The sequence below is a fragment of the Periplaneta americana genome, chromosome 15 (genome assembly GCF_040183065.1).
Source record: "Periplaneta americana isolate PAMFEO1 chromosome 15, P.americana_PAMFEO1_priV1, whole genome shotgun sequence".
Taxonomy (NCBI): Eukaryota; Metazoa; Arthropoda; class Insecta; order Blattodea; family Blattidae; genus Periplaneta; species Periplaneta americana.
This window is the reverse complement of record NC_091131.1, coordinates 139,693,869-139,720,579: the sequence shown is the minus strand read 5'-3', so window position 1 is coordinate 139,720,579 and position 26,711 is coordinate 139,693,869. Positions and strand designations below refer to the sequence as shown.

General features: G+C 37.4%; 1 protein-coding gene across 2 annotated transcripts in view; it reads right to left on the bottom strand.

The window, feature by feature from the left end:
* The window catches only part of LOC138715404 (pickpocket protein 28-like), a 196,643-nt gene that overhangs the window by 52,419 nt on the left and 117,513 nt on the right, over positions 1-26,711 (bottom strand). For both annotated transcript variants that reach the window (XM_069848266.1, XM_069848267.1), the window contains exons 6-8: positions 20,187-20,388; positions 8,824-9,094; positions 4,644-4,703 (exon numbers count right to left, since the gene is read on the bottom strand). In XM_069848266.1, coding sequence (XP_069704367.1) covers positions 4,644-4,703; positions 8,824-9,094; positions 20,187-20,388 — 533 coding nt within the window. The remainder of the gene's footprint in view (positions 1-4,643; positions 4,704-8,823; positions 9,095-20,186; positions 20,389-26,711) is intronic.

Sequence of the window (26,711 nt, the reverse complement as noted above, 5' to 3'; positions counted from 1 at the left end):
TTGTTGACGTCGGTACAAAATTTTGTCGAATATCCTTTTGAGAAGATTAACTGCATATGTAGATGAAATTATTGGGGATCATCAATATGGTTTTAGGCGTAATAGATCGACTATTGATCAGATTATTTTTAATTCGACAGATATTGGAGAAAAAATGGGAGTATAAGGGTACAGTACATCAGTTATTCATAGATTTCAAAAAGGCGTATGACTCGGTTAAGAGAAAAGTTTTATATAATATTCTTATTGAATTTGGTATTCCCATGAAACTAGTTCGATTAATTAAAATGTGTCTTAGTGAAACTTACAGCAGAGTCCGTATAGGCAAGTTTCTATCTGATGCTTTTCCAATTCACTGCGGGCTAAAGCAGGGAGATGCACTATCACCTTTACTTTTTAACTCTAGGAGGAAATTAAACGCAGAATAAATATGGGAAATGCCTGTTATTATTCGGTTGAGAAGCTTCCGTCATCTACTCTGCTGTCAAAAAATCTGAAAGTTAGAATTTATAAAACAGTTATATTACCGATTGTTCTGTATGGTTGTGAAACTTGGACTCTCACTTTGAGAGAGGAACAGAGATTAAGGGTGTTTGAGAATAAGGTTCTTAGGAAAATATTTGGGGCTAAGAGGGATGAAGTTACAGGAGAATGGAAAGTTACACAACACAGAGCTGCACGTATTGTATACTTCACCTGACATAATTAGGACCATAAAATCCAGACGTTTGAGATGGGCAGGACATGTAGCACGTATGGGCGAACCCAGAAATGCATATAGAGTGTTAGTTGGGAGGCCGGAGGGAAAAAGATCTTTGGGGAGGCCGAGACGTAAATGGGAAGATAATATTAAAATGGATTTGAGGGAGATAGGATATGATGGTAGAGATTGGATTAATCTTGCTCAGGATAGGGACCAATGGCGGGCTTACGTGATGGCGGCAATGAACCTCCGGGTTCCTTAAAAACCAGTAAGTAAGTAAGTATATATATATATATATATATATATTAATGTGAAATGCTTATATGGACGCCACGCCGCTGGGCAAAGCACTCATAGTATTATGACTGGTGGACATATGACGTCGGTCTGAGGAGCCATAGTACGCTTTCAGAAAGGTGGAAGATCACTCTAATGCAGACGTGCTCACGGTGGGCATTTTGCACTTTGAGCGCCCGACCACTTGGTGGGTGAGCGCTTGGAAACCTGTTTGCAAATGTAAACAGACAGTGTCGCGCATTCAAGCTTAGCTTAACTAAGAAGTAACATTGCTGGCGGTTTGTAAAATGGATAGGTATTCATTCATTCATTCATTCATTCATTCATTCATTCATTCATTCATTCATTCATTCATTTATTTATTTATTTATTTATTTATTTATTTATTTATTTATTTATTACTCAGTTACCGGTACTTATTTAGTTACCGGCAGGCGCGGATCTAGAATTTAATAATGGGGGGGGGGGTAATAATAATTGAGGGGCTGGGTGCAAGAAGGGCATTTTAGAGGATGTGCCCTTTTTGTGTAAAACGCTTTATTGTGATCTCTGATCTGTTATGCATATGATCACAAAGTTGTAGTTCAATACTGTAATCATAGAGGTCAGGAGTACCGGTACCCAAAATATAAAGGCATGCATAGATAACATTATTACGGTTTGAATTTCCAACATCAATTTTCTCAAAAGTTGCATTTGAGAGAAGTGCCATTCTTGCACCAACCCCTCAATTAACATATGAATACAGTAGTATAATCATAACACAGAACAATGGAATTAAAAACAAATAAATAAACCACAACAATATTGTCACTCTTAGGTTCTAAGTCTTCAGTTAGTTTTAATTCTAAAGGAAATGGTGACTGGAATGGAAAGTCGATTAAATGTTACTTGTAGTTTAACGAAGCTGAAGTCGTCTGGGATGTTTTACTTTGGTTAACCTCTTCAACAATTTTCTTTTCAATAATGGTGCCACAACAGTTTATGAGATCATTTTGCATTGTTTTACTTGTTAGAGAAGAGTTTTTGGTGGCATTTTTAAGATGAATATGCAGAATCTGATCACCGGCATCAACGCGATATTTAAGAAGCTCCTTGGAATTACCTTTCTTTTTTATTTTCGCTTTCCAAGTCAATCGCACCATCATCCCTGTGTCCTCTTAATGGAATATTTTGTCGGCCGCACAAAATAATTGTTTTTACTATTGGGACAAGTTTCATCCTGTTTTCGCGCACTCTTTGTAACACTTCATTATTCAATTGAGCCAGAACGTTCTCTACCTTACCTTCAAACACTCGTTTAAAGTTGTCACATTTTAAGAGAGCAGTTTTGTTATAACTGTTCTCTGAATGTCTCCTGAATATTTCAGAGGCCTTTTTGAATTTTCTTAGAGGTTTCGTAACTAAATTATGTAACGTAACTTTGCTTCGCCCTCCCTCTTTAGGTCCGAATAAAACGCACACGTGACAGAACGCACCTTCATCCTTCTTACTGTAAGACAGCCGTGGAAATCTTTTAAGCCACGCATGCTGAAATTGTCTAGACTGTCCCGATTCCAGTGTCCTCGGAAATGGATATTTTTCGTCTGGAACCCATGGATTTGTTAGAGCTTTGTATTTTATCTCGTCACTGCATATTTCTTTTTCCACTAAGCAACCAATATCTAATACATTATGAGTCGTCGAACTAGCGTCATCACTTTCACCGCACATAACCGATTCCACTGTTACGGTATTAACAGGCATACACTTTTCTTCATCAGTTGTATCATTGTCATCCGTACTGCACTTTTCTTTCACTTCTCCACACGGCTTCTTGACGAATTGTAAGATATTTGTTTGAAACTTACGTTCCGACATTTTATAATTTCTTATAACTGTTACACTAAATAATTCACCTGTGCGGACTGATCACTTCTCGTCTCAATCCAGAAGTCGAATGTAGTGGCTATTGTAAAGTACAATAACAAAGATATTGGTAGCAACCTAGCTACAGTGTGGTAGGGGTGGTTACCGTTAGATTTCCGTTCCGAAGTCCGAGCTATTGTTAAACCCCATGGTAACGACCCTAAGGAATGCGACCACTTACCTGATCTATTCACTGCGAACTGTAAAGAGAGTTTGTATGCCAAAGTAAAATAGCAAAATAATATGAATTTTAGAGAGTGAAGAAATCATATAAGGTATATGAATGAAAAAATAATGCTTTGTACATTTTAAATAAAAAAAAGTGTTTGAAATGATAGGGGAGTCTATAGCCCCCCAGACCTCCCCTTGTATCCGCGCCTGGTTACCGGTTACTTTTTATTTATTTGTATATGTACTTATTTATCTTATTATTTTCTTTGTTTCTTTCTTTATTTATTATTATTTATTTCTTCCTTTCTCTCTTTCTTTCCTTTTTATTTCCTTATTTATTTTTTATTTCTTTACTTCTTTCTTTCTTTCCTTCTTTCTTTCTTTCTTTCTTTCTTTCTTTCTTTCTTTCTTTATATTTTTATTTATTTATGTATTTCGTTCTTTCTTCCTTTCTTTCTGTATTTTTTTATTTATTATTTAATCTGGTAAGATAAGGACATCAAGCTTTTTCTTCCCTTCTATCAAGGAATTACAACTGTAATATCAAGAAGATACAGTAAGTCAAATTAAAATTACAATTAGTATTAAATTTACAGTTACAATAAAATCAAATTACAAAAACATTACCTGAACAATAAAGACTGAACAATTTATTGTAAAATTAAAAAAAAAAAAAAAAAAGCAAATAAAGTATTATTTGCCGAGGTACAAATTAAACGTAGAATAATTGAGAATCTCCCTCGAACAAGTGTGTAATCAACAAGTCTATAATACACATTTCAGAAAAAAGAAAATAATTTCAGGGACATGTTTCGTTAGGCTTGTATTTTTATTAGCTAGACTGACAAGATTTTTTATGGTCCAGCAGGAGACATCGGCAATTTCAAGAAAAACCACAAACGCTTATCTAGTCAATCTCCGTCGAAATGTTGCACAAAATACATGTAACAGTAGATACAATAATATAACTTCGCGCACTAAATGTGTGGAGTATCTCGACTTTTTTAATTAAATGCATAAACACACGTTACTCCTATACATAATTAGCCACTATGAATTCAATTTCAATACTGACGCATGCATGGAAGTCTTTCACATAATATTGTACACACTGAACTCTAACACACATTTTACAAGTAGAATACACACACGAGACTGACTGTAACCTTCTTGCAGGGACACTAGGCACTGAAAAATATAGTGCACTGTACAATAGAGGTGTAAGCGGGGGTTATAATGTATTACTCGACCGAGGCGAGTGGGGCCACGGGCTTAATGTGAACTAACGCGATGACGTATTACGAACGCAGGAGCAGTACAAGTGGCACTCCGGGCTGCAGAACTCCACTGGCCTCGGTCGAGTAATAATGTGAAGTTGTTTTCAGCTTGAGGGAAGGTTTCGACATAAGCTCGTTAAATTTCCTTTCATTTAAGTTAATCAACCGTTTATTTTAAAACATATTTGAAAAGTAAGGCACTTAGACACACCCTTAATCTCTCAATCTAAATGTGCGTCTGAAGTCTAAAATGAAAGAAAGCAGATAGAATAATGTTATGCACTCACTTCTAGCTTCTTTTGCGCAACTTTCTTCCTGTTTACCGCAGATTGGAGTGCTTGCTTCTTCTGCAACAAACACAGCCATGACACGTAAGATCACGTGTTAACAAAACAAATTAATATATTTTAAAACACTTTTTATTGTGGGTTAAAAGGTCTACTACTCACATTATCTACATTCATAACATTCACTATGTGTATTGGATTGAGGGAATTAGTAAACGTGTAAGAAGTTATGAGTGTATGAGTTTGTGATCATATGTGTATTAGTGTGTGTGTGTGTGTGTTAATGACTGTGGGCGATAGTATGTATATATGCGAATGAGCGTAAGCTTTTGAGTGAATGATTTTGTAATTATGAGTGAGTATTTGAATGCATGAGTGTAAGTGACTATGCATCAATATGAGTGAATGAATGTGAATTATGGTGGATGGGTGTGAGTGTATGGGTTAGTGTTCGTGGCTGACTGGCTGACTTGGCGGGAATTGGACCCGGGACGGGTTCGTACACTTAGTCACATTTGGCACATTGTTCGCCGTATGTACACGATGATTGTCTAAGTTTTACAGGTGCCCGGGTGGCATATGTGAATCCGACGCTCACAGGCGGGCCATTCTGCCTCATTCCTGATGGAGCTAGGTCCCGTTTCGCGAAGAGTAGCCTGATAAGCCCCAGGGACTCGGAGTCCCAAGCTCTTCCTGATCAGTCGACGCTGATAGATGTGCCATCCTGCCTCATACCTGATAGAGCCAGATCCCGTCCGCGCACGAGTAGCCTGACAAGCCCCATGGGCGCGGAGTCCCAAGCTTTACCTTCATTAGCATCGGAAACCCGTACTACCCTCGGACTCCAACCCAGCCTATTTTTACTAGATATTGCAGATGATAGGTGGAAAAGAGGAGAAGTGGAGAGTGTTGGTCGAATGATAGACGGAAACGGGAATATCCTGAGAAAACCCCTCTGTAACGCCTGCTTTGTCCACCATAAATTCCATTACAATCTGACCGGAGATCGAATCCGGGCCGCATGGGTGGAAGACCAGCGCATTAGCACTTAGCCACAGACGCGGTATGAGTGTGCGTAACAATGTGAGGAAATTATTGTAAATATGTATGCGTACGTGAATGAATTAGTATATCACTAAATTTTTAATGAGTATATAGGGTGCCGTTCTTTTCACAGTCGTCGGGGACGGTCTACAAGATCAAAAAATGTCCATACAACATATGGTCAAAACTTTATAGTTTTCCGAGAAAAAAATTATTTCTTTCCTTATTTTATTTGCATTATACTGCTTATATCGTTAGTAAAATTACGAAAAGAATTACATCAGTAGGTACATCTAGCAAAGAGTTAATATTAGTTTAAATAAATATTTGTCTGTTCTATTACATTTTCGTGAAATTAAATAATAATGTATGCTTAAATTTAATATTCTGGCGTGAGAGACGTGGCAACGTTCAACAGGATTCATGCAGCTGATGTATTCTGCACAGATATACAGATGAGCTGAGTTCAAACTCCATGTCCATAGGTCTCCTGCTGAGCGGATGGTAGTTTAGTACAGGTATTCGATAAACAACTTACAATGTCATTCACAATTCAGGAATATCATATGTTAATAATTTATAGACAAATTCGTCGTAATTGAAGTGCGGCAAGAAGGAAGTACCGCCAACGTTTTCCGCAAAGAAGGTTATCTAGTCGGCGAACTTTTGTAGCAGTTTCTCAGTGATTATTAGAAAGTGGGATTCTCTTACCCCGTTTCGAAAATCGTGGACCTCAACGACTGTGGACTCGTGGAAAATCTAATATAAATCGGTATTTACAATTTTCAAATGTAATTTAACGAGTTCGTATTGATATGAAAACAAACTGAACTTACACAATCACTTGCGAATGGTTTATCTGTAAGAAATGATTTTTCGTCAAGTGTCATGTTCTAAAATATGACAAATTGCAAACTTTAAGTTTCTTTAAAAATGATACTGCTTTACGGAAGCTGGAGGGATTAAAATTTTGTTGTAGAAAAAAGTTCATGTGAGTTTGTGCAGTAAAGCATTATTGTTTATTTTTAGACATACAATAAATAATGGAGCAAAATTGTTAAATGAAATGGAAATTTGCCATAGTGTTTTATTAATGAGATTGAAAGTTTGTATTTGCTGCGCGTTTTATTTAAAGGTCCGTCCCTGCATTGGAACAGAGCATCTGTTTTTTAACGTATGTCTGTCCCCGCTTCGTACTATGTACCTGTAAACCCTCTCCTCCTCCATCTAACAACGTTGCCAAACGCCTAATATTATATACTTTAATAATTAGTCAAATATTGCAATTATAAAAAAATATTAGGACTTTCTTTGTTCCTTATGACATGAATAATCATCAGTTAAAATAATGACACCCCAGATCACATATAGATTGCTCATTCCTACATTAAAATCGGTTGCACTTTGAAGAGAACAGCCGCCAGGATCGCCACCCGTCCGCCGTAAACGAACACGAGATGGCAGTACAGTCGCTAATGCAATTCAAATGGGAGTTGTGACGTAACTCCTTATGTAATAACTAGATGGCAGCATAGTAAACCTGGCAAAAGTTATTACCGTCAAAGCCTATAACGCCGAGCAATCTGGGTATATATGATCTAGGATGACACTTATACCCCTTACACACTGTATAGGTTGCTTAATGTCCGAGTGTTGATGCGTAAAATTGTGAATGGGTGTGTAATTGTGCGTAACAAGGATGTATTTCCGGCTTGATGTGTCCTGGCGGCATCAGGTTATTATTTTTCGAGGTCGGCGGCGCTAGGGCACTTGTCTGCTTTACATACTGTCAAATTTTGAATTCATAAGAAGATATAAAAAGACATATTTTATTAATATTTAAGCATACAATTTAATAGTGAAGTCTACTACACAGATCTAACAACCTCTTTGTTTTGCTACAAGGAATCCCTCCAATTTTGTATTCTATATGTTACCAACCTGTTTTTCTCAAACATAATGACCCAATAGCTTATACTTCAAAATTCCAGAGCCAGGGATTTTTTTTTTTTTTTTTTTTTTTTCCGTTTTAGAAATACACCAAAAGTGCGTAAGATTGTGCTTGTGAGTGAATACATGCATACACGTGTACGTAAATAAAAGCGAGTGAGAATAATAAAATTGTACGTATGTACGTGAATGAACTAGTACAAGAGTTGTTGTGAATGAGTACAAGACTTGGTGTGCGTGAGTATGATTGTGAATGAATCAGTACAAGAGTGTGTTATGCATACGTGTGTGGTGTATAAATATGAGCCAGAGTGGGTGTGTATGAATGCGTGGTGGATAACCGTCACTGAAAGAGTACAAGAATTGGATTTAACAAGTATGTGATGAATGAGCCTGAATGAGCACAAGAGTGGATGTGTATGAATGAGCTTACGTGAGTATACGAGTAAATTTTTGTGCGGAAATGAATGAGTATATGAGTGAATGCATGTGTATGAATATTTATATGAAACAGCGTGTGTTCGTGTAAATGACTTTGTATTTATGACTGTGATTCAATGAGTGAGAGTGGGTTCGTATATAAGTCAATAAGTGACAAGCAGGGTTAGAATCCGAGACAACTTAAGAATGAAGTGAAGTTACAGTGCAACGGAGTACAGATGGAGTGAGGTGGCGCGGTGAGTTTTGTTTACCTGTGTGTCAGTGTACAATCCAGTTCGTAATTAGAGGTACAGTAGGCTGTTCTTCCATGTCTCCCTACGAAACGAACTCAGGCTATCACAGTGCATTTTCAATTCATGGTGAACAGTATGTAGGCCTACATGGTTGTTCATTGTAACGCTAACATCTCCAACGTCACCGAGAGACATGAAAACTTATGAAGTATGTATCCTACTTCATTTTCCACCGTCACTAGATTGCACTATTAACAGTAAAATATAACGCAGCACATTGATGTCGTTGTTTACATTCACAGTATGTCTGTTTACTACGTTCAAGGAACTCTATAGTGAAGTTATGCGTACATTCATTGCTAAAGTGTCCCGGATCCTAAGCCTGGTGATGAGTAAGTTATGCAATGATTGATGAATTGAGTTATTGTTTAAAGAAGCGTTAATGCTGAATGCAATTTGTTCTAATTCTGGGACAGGTACAATAAATTGGAACTGTAGGATCGCTTACGTACTGGGCAAGTAGAGTGGAACGCACTTGCAGACGCTCAGAGTGTAGTTGGACTCGCACTCGAGGATGCAGTTCCTCTGCGTGTAAGTTCTGTAGAACCTGAGGTATCTATCCGAGGAGTAGGCACACTGCCGATCAACCTCTCTCACTTTATGCAGCGAGTTGGTCGAATTAGTGATGGTAGGCTTGATCTTTACACGATACTCTCTTCCTGTTGCTATTAGCGATCCATAATCTGCGATCTTGGGAGTCTCCACTGGGTTGTGAAGGAGCAACTATCAAGAAATCAACAAGATAAAAATCAGTAAAACCACATCTTTGTTCAAAATTAAATCCCATATGGATATTTTTATAAAGCGGAGAGACTGGAGAGTATGTGAGATTATAATACAACGAGAGTGGAAGAAAAGAAAAGAAAGAGGGTAGAGAGTAATAGCGAAGATAGGGATGGAAAGAAAGAAAAGGATGTAACATAAGTAGAAGGAAGGAAAGAAATCTAATAGGAGAGAAAGAAAAATGTGACGATAAAAACGAGAAATGAAAAGGAAAGAATAAGAGTAAAGGAAGAAAAATGTGATAAAGTACGAAATGGAATGAACAAAGACATAGAAATAGATCCAGTAAAAGAAAGAAAGAAAGAAAGAAGAAAAGAAAGGAAAAGGAGGGAAAGAAATAAATAAATATGGGAGAAATTAATAAATTGTTGTGTATATCATCTTTTTACGCCCGTAAGTCCTATTTAAGTTCACCTTCTGAGCAAACAGTTCAAATCTACCCGCGCCTGGCACCAGTCGCTGTTTTCTCTCTCTCTCTCTCTCGCTCTCTCTCTTTACGCACGTAAAAAGAGAACAGACTACTCGGCCAGGCTGTCTGTTTTCCACGTGGCGAGGAAAAAACCAAGAGGCGGGGTGAGTGCCATCAGGAACGCTTAGTTCCTGGTGGGTGACGTCACCACGCGTCCTCCGAGAGGAATATACAGTATGATTCATGAGGAAAGGTAAAAAATTTAGGATGTGAATTCTGAAGTCATTCTGAGTCAAAAAGTTCATATGAATATGGGTCCGTTTTCGAACGGTTACGGAGATATAGCTCTTCGATTTCACAAAAACTTCTGAGATTCCAGTGTACTAACTCGCATTTAGAGACCGATAACAGACAAATTTAAAGTTTATATTCACGTATGCATACATACCTAATATTCTAGATATCGGGGTCGATGTTTTCGCACATTTTCAAAGGTACCTCCTCCTGCTTCAACGCACTGTTGCGCTTGGGCGTGAATCGCGCTCGTCGCTCGTGGCGTGCAGAATCCAAAATACGGTCGATTAGAGCCTCTCTCGTTTTCCCCTTCCTTTGCTATACCAAATCTTTCATCCAACCCCATAAATACTCTTCGATCTGGTACCCTTCTGTTCGGAAAGCGTCGTTCATATTCAGCGACGGCACGCAAGGAACTTTCATCGGACAAACCATAAACATATACAATATCGGCGTATTCTGTAGTCGAAAATTATAAGGCATCTTGAAAAACACAAGTTAACACTTCCGATAACTGTACCTGTGTAACTACCGTACTGTAGGTATCTGACTGAACTGCTGTGAACTGATAAGTGATAGTGTATTTGTGTTATGTGCTGGTTCTGTGTCATTACATCAGAAAAGGGCAGGACATTTGTAACGCCCCACCACCCGGTTTGTGAGATGAACTTCTCTTATCTACATCGCTCACACTGCAGATTCCAATGTTACGTCATTCATTGCGATCGGTGATCTTGTCTCACGTCTCACATCAGCAGCATACGGTAACGTCTGATTCACATTGGGGCGAGACGTTTTACCAAAAAAATGCATCTAGCTCCGCCATCGTTCGAAAATGGACCTATGTTCATATGACATTTTTCACTCAAAATGGCCTAAGATATCGTATCCTAAATTTTTTACCTTTCCTCGTGAATCTCCCTGTATAAGACAGGCAGCTCCCAACAGCCAGAGCCACTGGCCTTAGATGGGGACACAGCTAGCACACTGTCCCTGTCCAGTGCTCACCTTCTCGCTTCGGCGCAGATAATACTTTTTCGTTCGGACGTGTGTATACACGGTCACCACCTCGGGAACAGGGAGCCCACCTGCGCCCCCTGTCTCCTGTGCTCTTCCTACACTCGCTGCATATCTCTCACCTACTCTATAATTATTCCTTTTCTCTTACCCCACTACAGACCACCGTCTTCGTATCACCCCTGCCCTCGACAGTTCGTTCCTCGGCTTGTGAAATCAAACCCTCTCCTCAACCCCTCCTTTAGTGTCTGTAAGTCGCGAGTACGCTTTATTGATCCTCCGACACTAGAGGTCATCATTTCCCCCTCTCCTGGAGTCGGAAAGTCGCATAGTACGCTGTGTTGATCCTTCGATTCCAAGGAGTTTGTTTTCAAACGTCGGAAAGTCGCATAGTAAGTTGTGTTGATCCCCCGATCAAGAGAACTAACCGTCTACCCGATTCCATCTCTCTCGTTATCCTGTCCCAATAACGTACATCAGAGCAAGCCGATTTTCGTCAGGCACTGCCGTTACCCCTACCTTCCTCTCACATAAATCTTACTTTACTATCACCCATCATAACACTCCCCGCATCGAAGCCTCAGGCCGAATTTCTAAATTATCAATTTCCATAACGACTCCACAGAGCTAGGATGGAACCACAGTTATACTTCTCTTGTTATTTCTGTAATAAACAAATGTTATTTTAAAAACAGTCTTTCCTTAAACTTCACCATAATTTCGTATCATCACCCTTCCACAAGCAACAGCCATCTTGTCCCGTCACTCTCGTTTCCCCTCCCCACCTCGACTACACGTCGGAGAGGAACGACCACGGAGACCGGCGTACGACAATTGGCACCCAACGTGGCGCCTGTCCCGTCACTTGCGTTTCCCCGCCCCAACTCAACTACACGTCGGGGAGAAACGACCACGGAGACCGGCGTACGACAATTGGCGCTTAACGTGGGGTCTAACATCGATACCTCATTCCCCTTTACGCTTCGGCCATCTTGTCCCGTCACTCCCGTTTCCCCTCCCCACCTCGACAACACGTCGGAGAAGAACGACCACGGAGACCGGCGTACGACAAAATGATGAAAGGAAGATGGGAAGGATTAAAAGAGAAAAAAGAGAATAAAACAAAGACAGGCAAGATCAAAGAAAGAGCGTGAGAGTGAGAGACAAAAAAAAGTAATAAAAAAGAAAATTGGAAGATAAGCAGATCAGGGATAATGGTAACAGGAGTAAAAAAGAAAGATATTGAGAATGAAGAGGATATGAGAAAATGAATGAAGAAAGGGTAAAATAAGAGCGGCTAAATGAAGATATAAAGAGAGAATATGAGAGAAAGTAAGAAAGGGAAATTATGGAATATATGGAAGAAGGAACGTACAAGAGAAGGGGTAAAAAGAGGAGAGGACCGAAATCCTCTGTCAGAGTCGATGTAACTAGTTTAAGTAGGCTACTTCCCATAAAAAATGTTTATTATTGATGATATTAATTATGATTGTCATTATCATTACTATATTAATAATTATATCAATATCATTACTATATTAACATTAATATCAATATTATTACTATATTATTATTACTATTATTATTATTATTATTATTATTATTATTATTATTATTATTATTATTATTATTGTTGCAGGCAGTAATTCTGATCATTATTTTGTAATTGGAGAATTGATAGAAAGGCAATCAGTAGCCAAGCTAGTAGAGCAACAAATTAATATCAGGAGATTCAACATTCCAAAATTAAAACATGAAGCAACTAAGCAGCATTATCAGGTCGAAATTTCAAATAGGTTCTTAATAGCATGTGGGAAAATATCAGAGATAATATCAAAATTGTAGCTGAGCAGAACATAGGTTATTATGAAACTAAGAAAAAGAAACCGTGATTTGATGAAGACTGTTACATGGTAGTAGACAGAATGAAAAAGACAAAATTGAAATTCATATAGGATCCAGTTGAGGTGTATAGAGACGGAAGCAAGTCGTACACTTAGAAATAAAAAGTTAGATTACTTGAGGGAAACATTGAATGAGATAGAAACAAATAGTAGGAATAAAAACATTAGAGTTTTATATAAGAGCATAAAGGAATTTAAGAACGGATATCAGGCAAGGATGAGAATGGTGACTTGCTTGTAGAATCTCATTCAATCCTGAACAGATGGAAAAACTATTTTGGGCAACTACTGAATGTACATAGGTTAAATTGAAATGATCGGGATGAAATTAGTGTACAAACTGCTGGGTCATTTATATCAGAAACCACATTTCTTGAAGTCGAAATTGCGACAGAAAATCTGAAAAAGTGCAAGTCTCCAGATATCGATCAAATTCCAGCAGAATTGATACAAGAGGGTGAAAGTGCAATATCTAGCGAAATTTATAAGCTTGTACTTGCTATTTGGGAAAAGGAAATTTATACCAGAACAATGGAAGAAATCCATAATAATAATAATAATAATAATAATAATAATAATAATAATAATAATAATAATAATAATAATAATAATAATAATAATAATTGTACCTATCTTTAAAAAGAGGGGAAAAACTAGCTGTTGTAACTTTCGAGAAATATCACTTTTGTTGATGTCGTACAAAATGTTGTCCAATTTTTTTTTTTATTTTAGTTGGTTATTTAACGACGCTGTATCAACTACTAGGTTATTTAGCGTCGATGAGATTGGTGATAGCGAGATGATATTTGGCGAGATGAGGCCGAGGATTCGCCATATATTACCTTGCATTCACATTACGGTTGGGAAAAACCTCGGAAAAAACCCAACCAGGTAATCAGCCCAAACGGGGATTGAACCCGCGCCCGAACGCAACTTCAGACCGACAGGCAAGCGCCTTAACCGACTGAGCCACGTCGGTGGCTATGTTGTCCAATATTATTCTTTTGAGAAGATGAACTCCATATGTAGATGAAATTATTGGGAATCATCAGTGTGGTTTTAGGCGTAATAGATAGACTATTGATAAGATTTATTGTTTTCGACAGATATTGGGGGAAAAAAGTGGGAGTATAAGGGTACAGTACATCAGTTATTCATAGATTTCAAAAAGGCATGTGATTCGATTAAAACAGAAGTTTTATATAATATGCCAATTGAATTTCGTTTTCCCAAGAAACTAGTTCGAGTAACAGTGGCGGTTCGTGCTTAAAATGACAAGGGTTTATTACTTTTATATTACATAGTTTTCCAACAATTTAAACAATATTTCATTTCTGAAAAATTAAAAAAAAAAAAAAACACTACAATGCTTTAAAGTAGATAGTTACTTTAAAATGAACCTGATGAAGATCAATTATCTTTGAAAGAACATTGCGATTTTTCCTTACGTTTTCATTCTGTCGTTCAATGTTCTGCCTGAAAGCTGAGCTAAGCTGTTGCTTAATAAAATTTCTGTTCTTCCAAGGACTAATAAAGCTAGGCAAGCATTCTTATGAGCAATAGATCCCTCATGCCTCTTAATTTTCTGCGTCAAATGGCTTAAATCTGACACACCAGTGTATATCCAGCTCGTATCTTTACCCTTACAAATAGCATCACGGGAAACAAAATAATTTATTTGTCAATTCACAACCGCAAATCCAGCTACTTCTGTCATATATTTTTACATTAAAAGCCCTGCAAAATGTCTTACCTCGGCTTGTTTGGGCTTGCTTTAAATCGAGTTGAGCTAACGGCCTTCCAAACCTCTTTATTTTAGACTTATCTTTCAAGAATAAAACTGAAAAATTTATTTGTAAAAGATATTGAACACTATTCATTTTCTTTGGAAACGAATAATGGTCACACAGATGAATTTATTAAGACTAAAACACCAAGAAAGACTTATTGGACACTTAAAGGATTGTGAGAAACCACTGATAAATACAACAATCAATAACAAACACGTACACGTGATAAAAGCATGATTTCAGCTACAGATTGAATCTAACTTCTGGTATGGATCACGAAGTCTTACGTTTCCGCCAGAGCGTGTCAGCTGTCTCACAAATAGGCCTACGTTATTGTACAGCAGCGCTGGTCAAGATCCAGCGCATCCACACATTTGCCCTGCAACAAATACACTTGCGTCTCACCCCGCACGCAAGTCCACAAGCTGGCTCGGCGAGGTTCAGAAGATAATTGAACTTCAGAAGCTTACAAGCATATAGGTATTCGATCTCTGCCGTTCATAGGTTTTCATACGATAAAAATATATCAGAATCGTAAGTGAACTTATTAAAGATGAGCAAGAAACAAAGAATGATAGTGTATAAACTATAAATAATTTATTTAAACAATTAAATTGCTTTTCCTTGTCTTTCTTGGGGGTTCTCTGAAACATTTAAGGCATAGGACGCACCGCCACAGTGACGATTAATTAAAATGTGTCCCAGTGAAACGTACAGCAGAGTCCATATAAGCCACTTTCTGTCGGATGCTTTTCCAACTCACTGCGGGCTAAAGCAAGGAGACGAACTATTACCTTTACTTTTTAACTTTGCTCTAGAATATGCCATTAGGAAAGTCCAGGATAACAGAGAGAGAGTTTGGAATTGTACGGGTTACTCAGCTGCTTGCCTATGCGGATGACGTGAACATGTTAGAAGAAAATCCAAAGACTTGGGAAATCATGAAAATTTTACTTGAAGCAAGTAAACAGACACTTTTGGAAGTATATCCCGAAAAGACAAAGTATATGATTATGTCTCGTGACCAGAACATAGCTAGTACGAAATGGAAACATAAAAACTGGAAATTTATTCTTGGAAGAGGTGGAAAAATTCAAATATCTTGGAGCAACAGTAACAAATATAAATGACACTCGAAGAAAATTAAACACAGAATAAATGTGGGAAATGCGTGTTATTATTCGTTGAGAAGCTTTTGTCATCTAGTCTGCTCCCAAAACCCTGAAAGTCAGAATTTATAAAACAGTTATATTACCGGTTGTTCTGTATGGTTGTGAAACTTGGAGTCTCACTTTGAGAGAGAAACAGAGGTTAAGGATGTTCGAGGATAAGGTACTCAGAAAAATATTTGAAGCTAAGAGGAATGAAATTACAGAAGAATGGAAAAAGTTGCACAACGTAGAACTGCACGCATTGCATTCCTTACCTGACATAATTAGGAATATTAAATCCTGACGTTTGAGATGGACAGGGCATGTAGCATGTATGGGTGAATCCGGAAATGCATATAGAGTGTTAGTTGGGAGACCAGAGGGAAAAAGACTTTTGGAGAGGCCGAGACACAGATGGGAGGATAATATAAAAATGGATTTGAGGGAGATGAGATAAGATTGTAGAGAATGGATTAATCTTGCTCAGGATAGGAACCGATGGTGTGCTTATGTAAGGGCGGCAATGAACCTTCGAGTTCTCTAAAAGTCATAAGTATTATTATTATTATTATTATTATTATTATTATTATTATTATTATTATTATTATTATTATTATTGATGAAAAATAATAAAAATGTCACTCACAAAATGAGTTGCTTTATTGTGAGTTTGTTTCAGTAACAGTTTCAGTGTGATGAACCAACGCATAGGTTATTATGCTCAGCTGAAGAAGCATGTATTGAAATTGCCCTGAAAATATTTTTAATGTCGCTGAAGCCCTCAACACATCAAACTGTTCTTTCTTTCGATAGTAACAAGCACGGCGAACACAAGAATTTATTTCTCACTACATTATCAAGTAACCATAACTTATGTTGCCCATACCAGTATGCACTGGAAGCTCGCGTTTTAAGATTACACTGACCAACACAAAATTTGGTGTCTCCAATGTTAGACCTGTTCCTGAGTATATTAGATTCGCTGATTCCAAAAATGGCAACCGGCTTTTCCCTATCAGCTCTAATATAAAAAATACAGCATAAAATGCTATTTACCACTATTCACTGTACTAGGTCGTCTAAATTCATGATATTTTATGGTACTGTTTTAATTAATCTCCTTGTAGCATGATAGAAACATTTTAAAAATTATAAGGAATATATAATACACTAAACGAAAATTACGAGTTTATGATACAAATATTTCAGTCATTCCACATAGAAGAAGCTCCTTTTGTAAGACTTCTGAGAGTGGGATCTGCCAGAAGAATCCCGCTTAAAGTTCCAACAATAATATGCCACCATGATTGCATCACATCTTCCTTGGTATCTGCCTTCCATTGCTTTTATGTGTAGGTGAAATCTTTCATCATCTCCTTCTCCTTCTCCTTCTCCTTCTCCTTCTCCTTCTCCTTCTCCTTCTTCTTCTTCTTCTTCTTCTTCTTCTTCTTCTTCTTCGCTTAAGTGATCAAGATTCTCTGGAAAGCGATCCAAGTGACTGTGCAGAAAATGTACATCCAAGTCTGCTGAAATGAAATAGCATATCCTCTACTAATTATTGTGAATACTTGTCTGCCTTCTTGTTCCAAGGAAGTTTTTCACAAGAACAAATGAAAACCAGATACAAAATTCGATTTCATTAATTGATTGTATGAAATGTGGGCCATTTTTGAGCAGCATGATATGTGGACCATCGAAAATCCCTGCCTTCAGTTTTTCCGGGGTAAATCTAGGCAATTTTTGCGCTATTTATTGAAAGCAAAGGCATCTTTATTCAACGCCTTGCAAAGTGTTTCACCAGACCTAACTTTATATGTAATGGTGGCAGGATGATTCTATCTCGCACTACCAAAGGCACATTTTATTGCATTGTGTTCTTCGACCAACATTATGCTAGTCGTTTATTATCGAACGCTCATGTTCGAGCCTATTATCATCAAAGGCATAGGAAGCAAGGATAATCTATATAGGCCTAGTCACTTTGTTTGTCAAAAGCAAAATTAACCATCTTCAATCTACACAGATCTTCCATTTATGTTCTTGGTAATTTATCTTTTCCAAGACTAAAGAGATGGTGTTGTACTATACTTTCATCCTGGTGGAGTGACCAATTGGAATGGAGGCATATTTGTTACTACTGTTTAAAAGAACACATTTCAAACTACGTTATGAACTGTCGATGACGCCACCGGCGTAGCTCAGTCGGTTAAGGTGCTTTCCTAACGATTCGGAGTTGCGCTCGGGCGCAGGTTCGATTCCCGATTGGACTGATTATTTGGTTGGGTTTTTTCCGAGGTTTTCCCAACCGTAAGGCAAATGTCAGATAATCAATGGGGAATCCTCGGCCTCATCTCGCGAAATATCATCTCGCTATCACAAACTCCATCGACGCTAAATAACCTCGTAGTTGATACAGGGTCGTTAAATAATCAGGTAAAAAAATAAAAATTAATAAAATAAAAAACTGTCGATGAAAAGGCGCCATTTTTTCAGAAGGCTCCGATGTCATTGTAGAATACTACATTGTTTGTCTTCAGTAAAAAAAAAAATGGCAACAGATCCTTTTCTCTACTTCGATAAAATGTAATTTTCGCTCCAGGCTAAAGTGCATTGTATATTTCTTTAGTCTGGAGGCGAGCAATTCAGAACACTTCTTGGAAAGATTTACGTCCTTTATCAGATCACTCAGCTCGTTCTGGTCAAAGAGTTCACTATCTGAAATTGTTTGAAAATCACTTTCTTTACCTTGTGCTTTATCACACATAAGATTCATCCTCTGATAGCTGTTGTAGCTGAAGATAGATCAGAGTATTACTACTTGTTACGATTATTTCGATTGATGCCTATGATATTAAAAATACATCAATAACAGTCATCAATTTTTTTTTATTTCATGATAACCATCCAGAAGTTATTATAGATAATAATGTAACAAAACAGAATTATATGAGTATTATGTTATGTAAGTTTTATTATATAAATTGAACAATGTCTAAGAAACTATAGCTGACATAGTCTAGCCAATGCCATTTTCTGAATCATCGGACAAAATAATCCCAAGAATACGTCTAAAAACCAAGGCACCAAGAAAAAAGTTTTGGTTTTGTTTGTCTTTGCTATCGTTCTGAAAAATTGTTGATGATGACGTAGGTCTATCATAATTAATACTTCACTTTTTCAATATTATTTCTTCTCGAAAAAGGATGCTCTAACAATTAATTATTATTGCTCGCATCTATTTCGGTTTCTGTCTTCCCGAAACATATAACAACACTGGACCACACTCACTACTGTAGCACGCACTACAATAGGTCTACAGCATCCTCGCATAAGTCATAAACTGAGACTTAATGGGAGAAGCGAGAATTCTTATGTTATTTATATCCTATGTCTTATTTAGGGAGACTAGTCACCACTGCTATTTTCACCCCCTCCTACTCTTGAGACAGTCATTAACAAGAGACTGGTCTATGAATGGGAAAAGTGAAAACTGATGAGTGGGTTAATACCGACCAGGCCACAAGGCCACAAGGAAACGTGCCTCAGTTGCAGCTTTCCGAGTGCAACCTCAAATCCCGCGAAATCATACGAAATGCAGAAGCCAGTTCCGGCCAGAACATTTCGGGCCTTAGGAACAAATTTTACTGAAAAACAGATATACACACATCGCAAAATTTTCAAGTAGGGGAGAGTTGGGTAGTATCGGACATCGGGTAATATCGGACAGTGCGTTTCTTTCATCTACCACCATATGGTAGTACCTGAATGACATGGTTACGTTTCTGTATGCGACATCACAGAAACGTAACCATGTCAATCAGGTACTAACATCGTGTGGTAGATGAAAGAAACTCACTGTCCGATATTACCCGATGTCCGATACTACCCAACTCTCCCCTACTGCTTCAACGCTAAATGCTTCATTCAAACATCTAATTTCATATGTGAAGAAAAAATGATGCTGAAACTGATGAAGAGAAAAAGGAATTGGATGGGTCACGGCTGAGAAGAAACTGACTACTAAAGGATGCACTGGAAGGAATGGTGAACGGAAGAAGAGTTCGAGGCAGAGGGAGATATCGGATGATAGACGATATTAAGATGGATCATATGCAGACAAAGAGAAAATCAGAAAATAGGAGGAATTGGAGAATGCTGCGTTAGCAGTGAAAGACTTGCCCTTTTGGCAGAACATTATGAATTAATGAATATAAAAATACAACATTTGAGTTTGAGTAAGCCAAGTGACTGAGGGCGGATCTCACTTGCCTCAGCCAATCAGCCTTCACTGAGGGAAAGGAGGAAAAATGATGGTGACAAAGGAAAATAATAATTAAACAAATGACAAAGAAGTTGGACTTCTTCGTGAGATACAATAAGGTAATAAAGAGATGATGGTCTCATATTCGTGCATTATTTAGGCATAATAATTGTTAAGATATACGATACATGGCTAGGTTATCTTACCTTAAATCCAACACTCGCGGAAGTGGAGCAGTAGAACTGTTCAGTCTCTGCATTTAAGACTACAGTGAGTCCCAAATGAGAACCCGCGCCCCTCGGCCTGAAGGGTAAGGTTCCTGTAGGAGTACCTGGTGGATACCCCATTTCGGGGTTCCAGTCCACACTATTCATAGGGAATGTGACGTTGAGGTCAGACAGGTCGCGTCTGAAAACACATTAAAAGGAGGAGTAAACAAGTTCGACATCATTTGTTTCAAGGTGCGCATGATACTGCAACACGTATCGGTATTTGTTGTGTGGGTTATTATTATTATTATTATTATTATTATTATTATTATTATTATTATTATTATTATTATTGGGTATTATCATTACTATTATCCTTACTATTATTATCATTATTATTATTATTATTATTATTATTATTATTATTATTATTATTATTATTATTATTCCATGTCTTGTGGGTCTCTGTTACCACGGCATGGCTCGTCCTCAGGTTGCGAATAGAGGAGACGGCCTCCAGATATGGAGGGTACCTGCGAATATATTGAATAAGCAGTTCGTGGACATCCGATAAGTGATGGTCCTCCAGCTTGGGGGTTGGACGAAGGGCTAACAACCCATCACCATAAAAAAACAGCTTGTTACGAATCCATACAATAAGCCTCGGAATGGGACTGATTCTCTGGCACGATCACAGCAAAGGAATAAGGTTATGAGATTTCGTGCTTGGAATGTAACTAGTCTTTATAGAACACGAGCAAAAGAACTAGCTACATATAGAATAGACTTCGTGGGAGTACAAGAGATTAGGTTAGATGGTAATGACACATCACAAATAGGAGATTACTTGTTGTATTATGGGGAAGGAAACGATAATCACCAATTAGGAACGGATTCTTTGTTCATAAAAGAATAAAATCAGCTGTAAAATAGGTCGAATTTATCAGTGACAGGTTATCATACTTAGTATTTAAGGGTAGATGGTGCGATATCATAGTTATAAATCCTCACTCCCCTACAGAGGAGAAAGACAACCATATATAGATAGCTTCTATGAGGAATTGGAATACACTTTTGATCAGTTATCTAGATACCACATGAAAATTTTATTGCGGGATTTCAACGCTAAAGTAGGACGGGAGGATATTTTTAAACCAACTATTGGAAAAGAGAACCGACACGTAACTAGTAATGACAATGCAGTTAGGTTAGTCAACTTTGCGAAATCAAAAAATTCAATTGTCAAAAGTACAACATTCCAGCATAAGGATATACATAAATATGCTTAGACTTCCCCAGTTGGATTGACACACAGCCAAATAGATCATGTCTTGATAGATAAACGGAGACATACTAGTATAGTAGACATTCGAACTTTCAGGGGGACAGAGTGTAATTCTGACCATTATTTGCTAATTGGAGAATTAAGAGAAAGACTATCAGTAGCTAAGTGAGTACAGCAAGAAGTTAATATTAGTAGATTCAATATTTTGAAATTAAACGACGAGGAAACTAAGCAACATTATCAAGTCGAAATTTCAAATAGGTTTGCCGCTTTAGGAAGTTCCGACTAAGATGAGGAAGAATTAGATGTTAATGGCGTGTGGGAAAATATCAGAGATAGTATCAAAACTGCAGCTGAGCAGAGCATAGGTTATTATGAAACTAAGAAAAGGAAATCGTGGTTTGATGAAGATTGTTGCATTGTAGTAGAAAGAAAGAAACATGCAAAATTGGAATTCTTACAGGATCCAGTTGAGAATAGAGATAATTATTTCAATGAAAGACGTGAAGCAAGTCGTACACTAAGGAATAAAAAGAGAGATTACTTGAAGGAAAAATTAAATGAGGTAGAACAAAATAGTAAGAATAAGAACATTCGAGATTTATGTAAGGGTATAAAGGAATTTAAGAATGGATATCAGGGAAGGGTAAACGTGATCAAGGATGAGAATGGTGACTTGCTTGCAGACTCCCATTCAATCCTGAACAGATGGAAAAACTATTTTGAGCAACTACTAAATCTACATAGGCCAAATAGAAATGATTGGGACGAAATTCAAATACAAACTGCTGAGCCATTTATACCCGAACCCACACTTTCTGAAGTCGAAATTGCGATAGAAAATCTGAAAAAGTACAAGTCTCCAGGTATCGATCAAATTCCAGCAGAATTAATACAAGAGAGTGGAAACGTATTATCTAGCGGAATTTATAAGGCTATTTGGGAAAAGGAAATTGTACCAGAACAATGGAAGGAGTCCATAATAATTGTACCTATTTTTAAGAAGGGGGACAAGAGCAACTATAGTAACTTTCGAGGAATATCACTTTTGTTGACGTCGTACAAAATTTTGTCCAATATTCTTTTGAGAAGATTAACTCCGTACGTATATAAAATTATTGGGGATCATCAGTGCGGTTTTAGGGGTAATAGATATACTATTCATTATATTTCTTGCATTCGACAGATAATGTAGAAAAAATGGGAGTATAAGGGTACAGTACATCAGTTATTCATGGATTTAAAAAAGACATATGACTCAGTTAAGAGAGAAGTTTTATATAATATTCTTATTGAATTTGATATTCCCAAGAAACTAGTTCGATTATTTAAAATGTGTCTCAGTGAAACCTACAACAGAGTCCGTATAGGCCAGTTTTTTTCTGATGATTTTCCATTTCACTGCGGGCTAAAGCAAGAAGATGCACTATCACCTTTGCTTTTTAACTTCGCTCTAGAATATGCCATTGGAAAGTTCAGGATAACAGAGGGGGTTTGGAATTGAACGGGTTACATCAACTTCTTGTCTATGCGGATGACGTGAATATGTTAGGAGAAAATCCACAAACGATTAGGGAAAACACGAGAATTTTACTTGAAGCAACTAAAGCGATAGGTTTGGGAGTAAATCCCGAAAGGACAAAGTATATGATTATGTCTCGTGATCAGAACATTTTTTTCCTCGCTGTTATTTATACTCGCTTTAACATCTTTGGTCATATCGCGAGTTAATCTTTGGTTGAAATCCGAAGACCTGTGTACTATTTATGAGACTGGTTCTATTGTTGTGAACTATATGACGACTGTATATATGTTACTGATTTGTTATGAATATGATTTCGGTGATGAATGAGGCCGGTGATTTTCAGGGATGCTGTGGCCCGAATTTCCTGGCATTTGCCTTACGGTTTTAGGAAAAACCCTGAAAAGCCTCAACCAGGAAATTCAACCCCACCGGGAATCAAACCCATGCCCTCTGCGTAAGGGACCAGCATGCTGACCCCTACACCACAGAGGTAGTCGACCAGAACATTGTACGAAATGGAAATATAAAAGTTGGAGATTTATCCTTCAAAGAGGTGGAAAAATTCAAATATCTTGGAGCAACAGTAATAAATATGAATGACACTCGGGAGGAAATTAAACGCAGAATAAATATGGGAAATGCCTGTTATTATTCGGTTGAGAAGCTTCCGTCATCTACTCTGCTGTCAAAAAATCTGAAAGTTAGAATTTATAAAACAGTTATATTACCGGTTGTTCTGTATGGTTGTGAAAATCGGACACTCACTTTGAGAGAGGAACAGAGATTAAGGGTATTCGAGAATAAGGTGCTTAGGAAGATATTTGGGGCTAGGAGGGATGAAGTTACAGGAGAATGGAGAAAGTTTCACAACGCAGAACTGCACGCATTGTAGTCCTCACCTGACATAATTAGGAACATTAAATCCAGACGTTTGAAATGGGCAGGGCATGTAGCACGTATGGGCGAATCCAGAAATGCATATAGAGTGTTAGTGAGGAGGCCGGAGTGAAAAATACTTTTGGAGAGGCCGAGACGTAGATGGGAGGATAATATTAAAATGGATTTTGAGGGAGGTGGAATATGTTGATAGACAGGAGTTGTCATCTCAGTGCACTATGGTACAGGCACAGTTTGCACGCTAGCTCAGTTCTATCTCTTAAGACATTAACTGTGCAGCAGAAGTTAGGGGGAAGGATTCAGGTGATGGCAGTGGCGTCCGTTCACTTGTTCAACCCTTTTATTCAATCATAACATGAATAAAATTGAATGCACATTAAATTAAACACTATTATAAACACGTAGATAAAATAGTTAAAATCAACTGAAGGGGTGAGAATGAAATAGTCCAAAGCCACACTTTTAACAAAAATTGTTTTCTGCGAGTGCAATCCTTACACATATGGGAAAGCTACTAATAAAATATTGTAATAATTACTAAACAAATGGAATAGGCCTAAGGACTCTAAATCTTTGGAAAAGTTTGTCTGTGTGGCTTAGGAATATTTTTTTATTTCATTCTAATTGTCATATATATATATATATATATATATATATATATATATATACATATATATATGAATGCATTTAAACCATATATATATATATATATATATATATGGTTTAAATGCATTCATTAAATTAACGTTTATAATATTATGATTTGTAATTTTGTATTGTTTGCGATCATTAACACTTAATCTCAGGACTTTGTGAAACTCTATTTCAACGTAATTTAGACAAAAACAATCGTTGTGTAGATTAAGAATCGAACTCGCATTTTTCTGCACAACACGCAGAAGTCTTAGCGTCTGAGCTATTGAAACGACACGAAAGATTTCCTTTCTGTGCGGAGTGTCGATTTAGTCACGAAGGTCCAATGTTGATTTAACTACACGATTTATGTATATTTTTATCTATTATTTACGTCATATTACCATATTTTTTGTAGTTTTTGACGTGAATTTCGGAACGATGCTAGTAACAAAGCAAATAGCCTGAATTTAATTAACTCAATATTCGTCATCTTGTGTATCAGTGCTCTGGTCTCCGATCATGCGCAGTGTCTTACATCTGAGACTTAGGAATATTCACTGACCAGCTAGTAGACAGCGATGAATATCTTTGCACTGGGTAATGAATGAATGATATAGCCATGTTGTCCCATGTTAGGCAAAGGCCTCCTGTGCTGCGGGTATGACCCCCTTTACAGGGGTGACTCATGGGTACTCGCATTGTGAGCCAATCCAAGCGAGTTGTCGTTACTGTCGTGGCACGGTTATTAACTTTGTTAAATAGGTCGTAACGGGACACTGTTCTGGGCCATAGTGCCCCCTCCTTTAAGTTCCATTTCATACCATTCCAACCCTGTTAAACTTTGCTAGTCTCAGCATTTTGTTCTTTGGTCCTTTTGTGCAATGTCAACGTGTTGCTAGCACCAGCACTTTGACAAACACTGAGATTACTATTTACAATATTTTAACTAGCATTTTCACAAACACTGACTTTACTATTTACAATATTTTGACATGTGTGTTTCCTATTTTCAACTAGCACTTCAAAATCACTGAGTTTACTACTTACAACATTTAATATCCTACCAGAAACCTTTCTGCATACAATCGTTGAACGGCACGCGAGTTACATTTCATCTCTTCGTAAATTGGAATCATGTCCACACATTCTGAATTAGAAAATCTCGGCATTACGATATACTAAGTTGAATGGCAATACAAGCTTCACTTAAGATCGGAAGACTCAAACATCCACTTCCATGGGATATTCATGTAATATTGGGACGAGGCGATCTTGACTATCAATTATCCCCTATACCAGGGTTACAGAACTGGAGAAGAGAGGGGTGGAAGCATGGGGAAATAGTTTGTTTTCCGTCCACAATCCTACGACCTTGAGCTACGTATCTGTGACGTCCGCAAGCACACGGAATACATATTATTTTCTCTCCCCTACCATATCCAGTGATGTGTGAGGGTGAAAGGAAGGGATGAGTCACGTGTTTCGGCTTGTGATTTGTCCACAATTGTAGCATAATTTTGCATCCCTGCCCTACACATATCGAAAGGAGTCGAGAACAGGTGACCAATGTTGCCGTCTAATTTTGTTATTCAGGCAAAAAATTTGCAATACTTTTTATTTAATTTACACGAAAACCGTCCATTCTATCGAAATACGATAAGGAAAAAATATTCTTTATTAAATTCTCTATGAGCATTTACAGAAGTGAAGATCTATGCTGAGTAATTATCCACAACGACGACGTTAAAGTTTTTGAAAAAAAAAAATATATATATATATATATATATATTTCTTTTCGAAAACTACAAATTGTCCACCGATATGATATCGATATGGTCAATTCGCTCTGAAATTCTCAAGGGTTATTTCACTTCCACTCTGTATATATAATACATGGAAATCTATAATAATAATCCGAAGCTCAATTCAAGGGCGCGGTCGAAAAAAGCATGAGTCATGAAAACCAAATTTTACAGGAGACAGGGAAAGCATGAAATCATCAATAACTCATTTTCTTAAAAAACTTGACTCTTGAACTTTTTTGACCGCACCCTTGAATTTTCATTCAAAATCTTTTTATTCCGAAATCACTAAGTAGGCTATATTCACACTGATAACAACCGAAATGTGACATAATCACTTGGACGGACAGTACTGAGTTTAACGATGTTCTTATGTC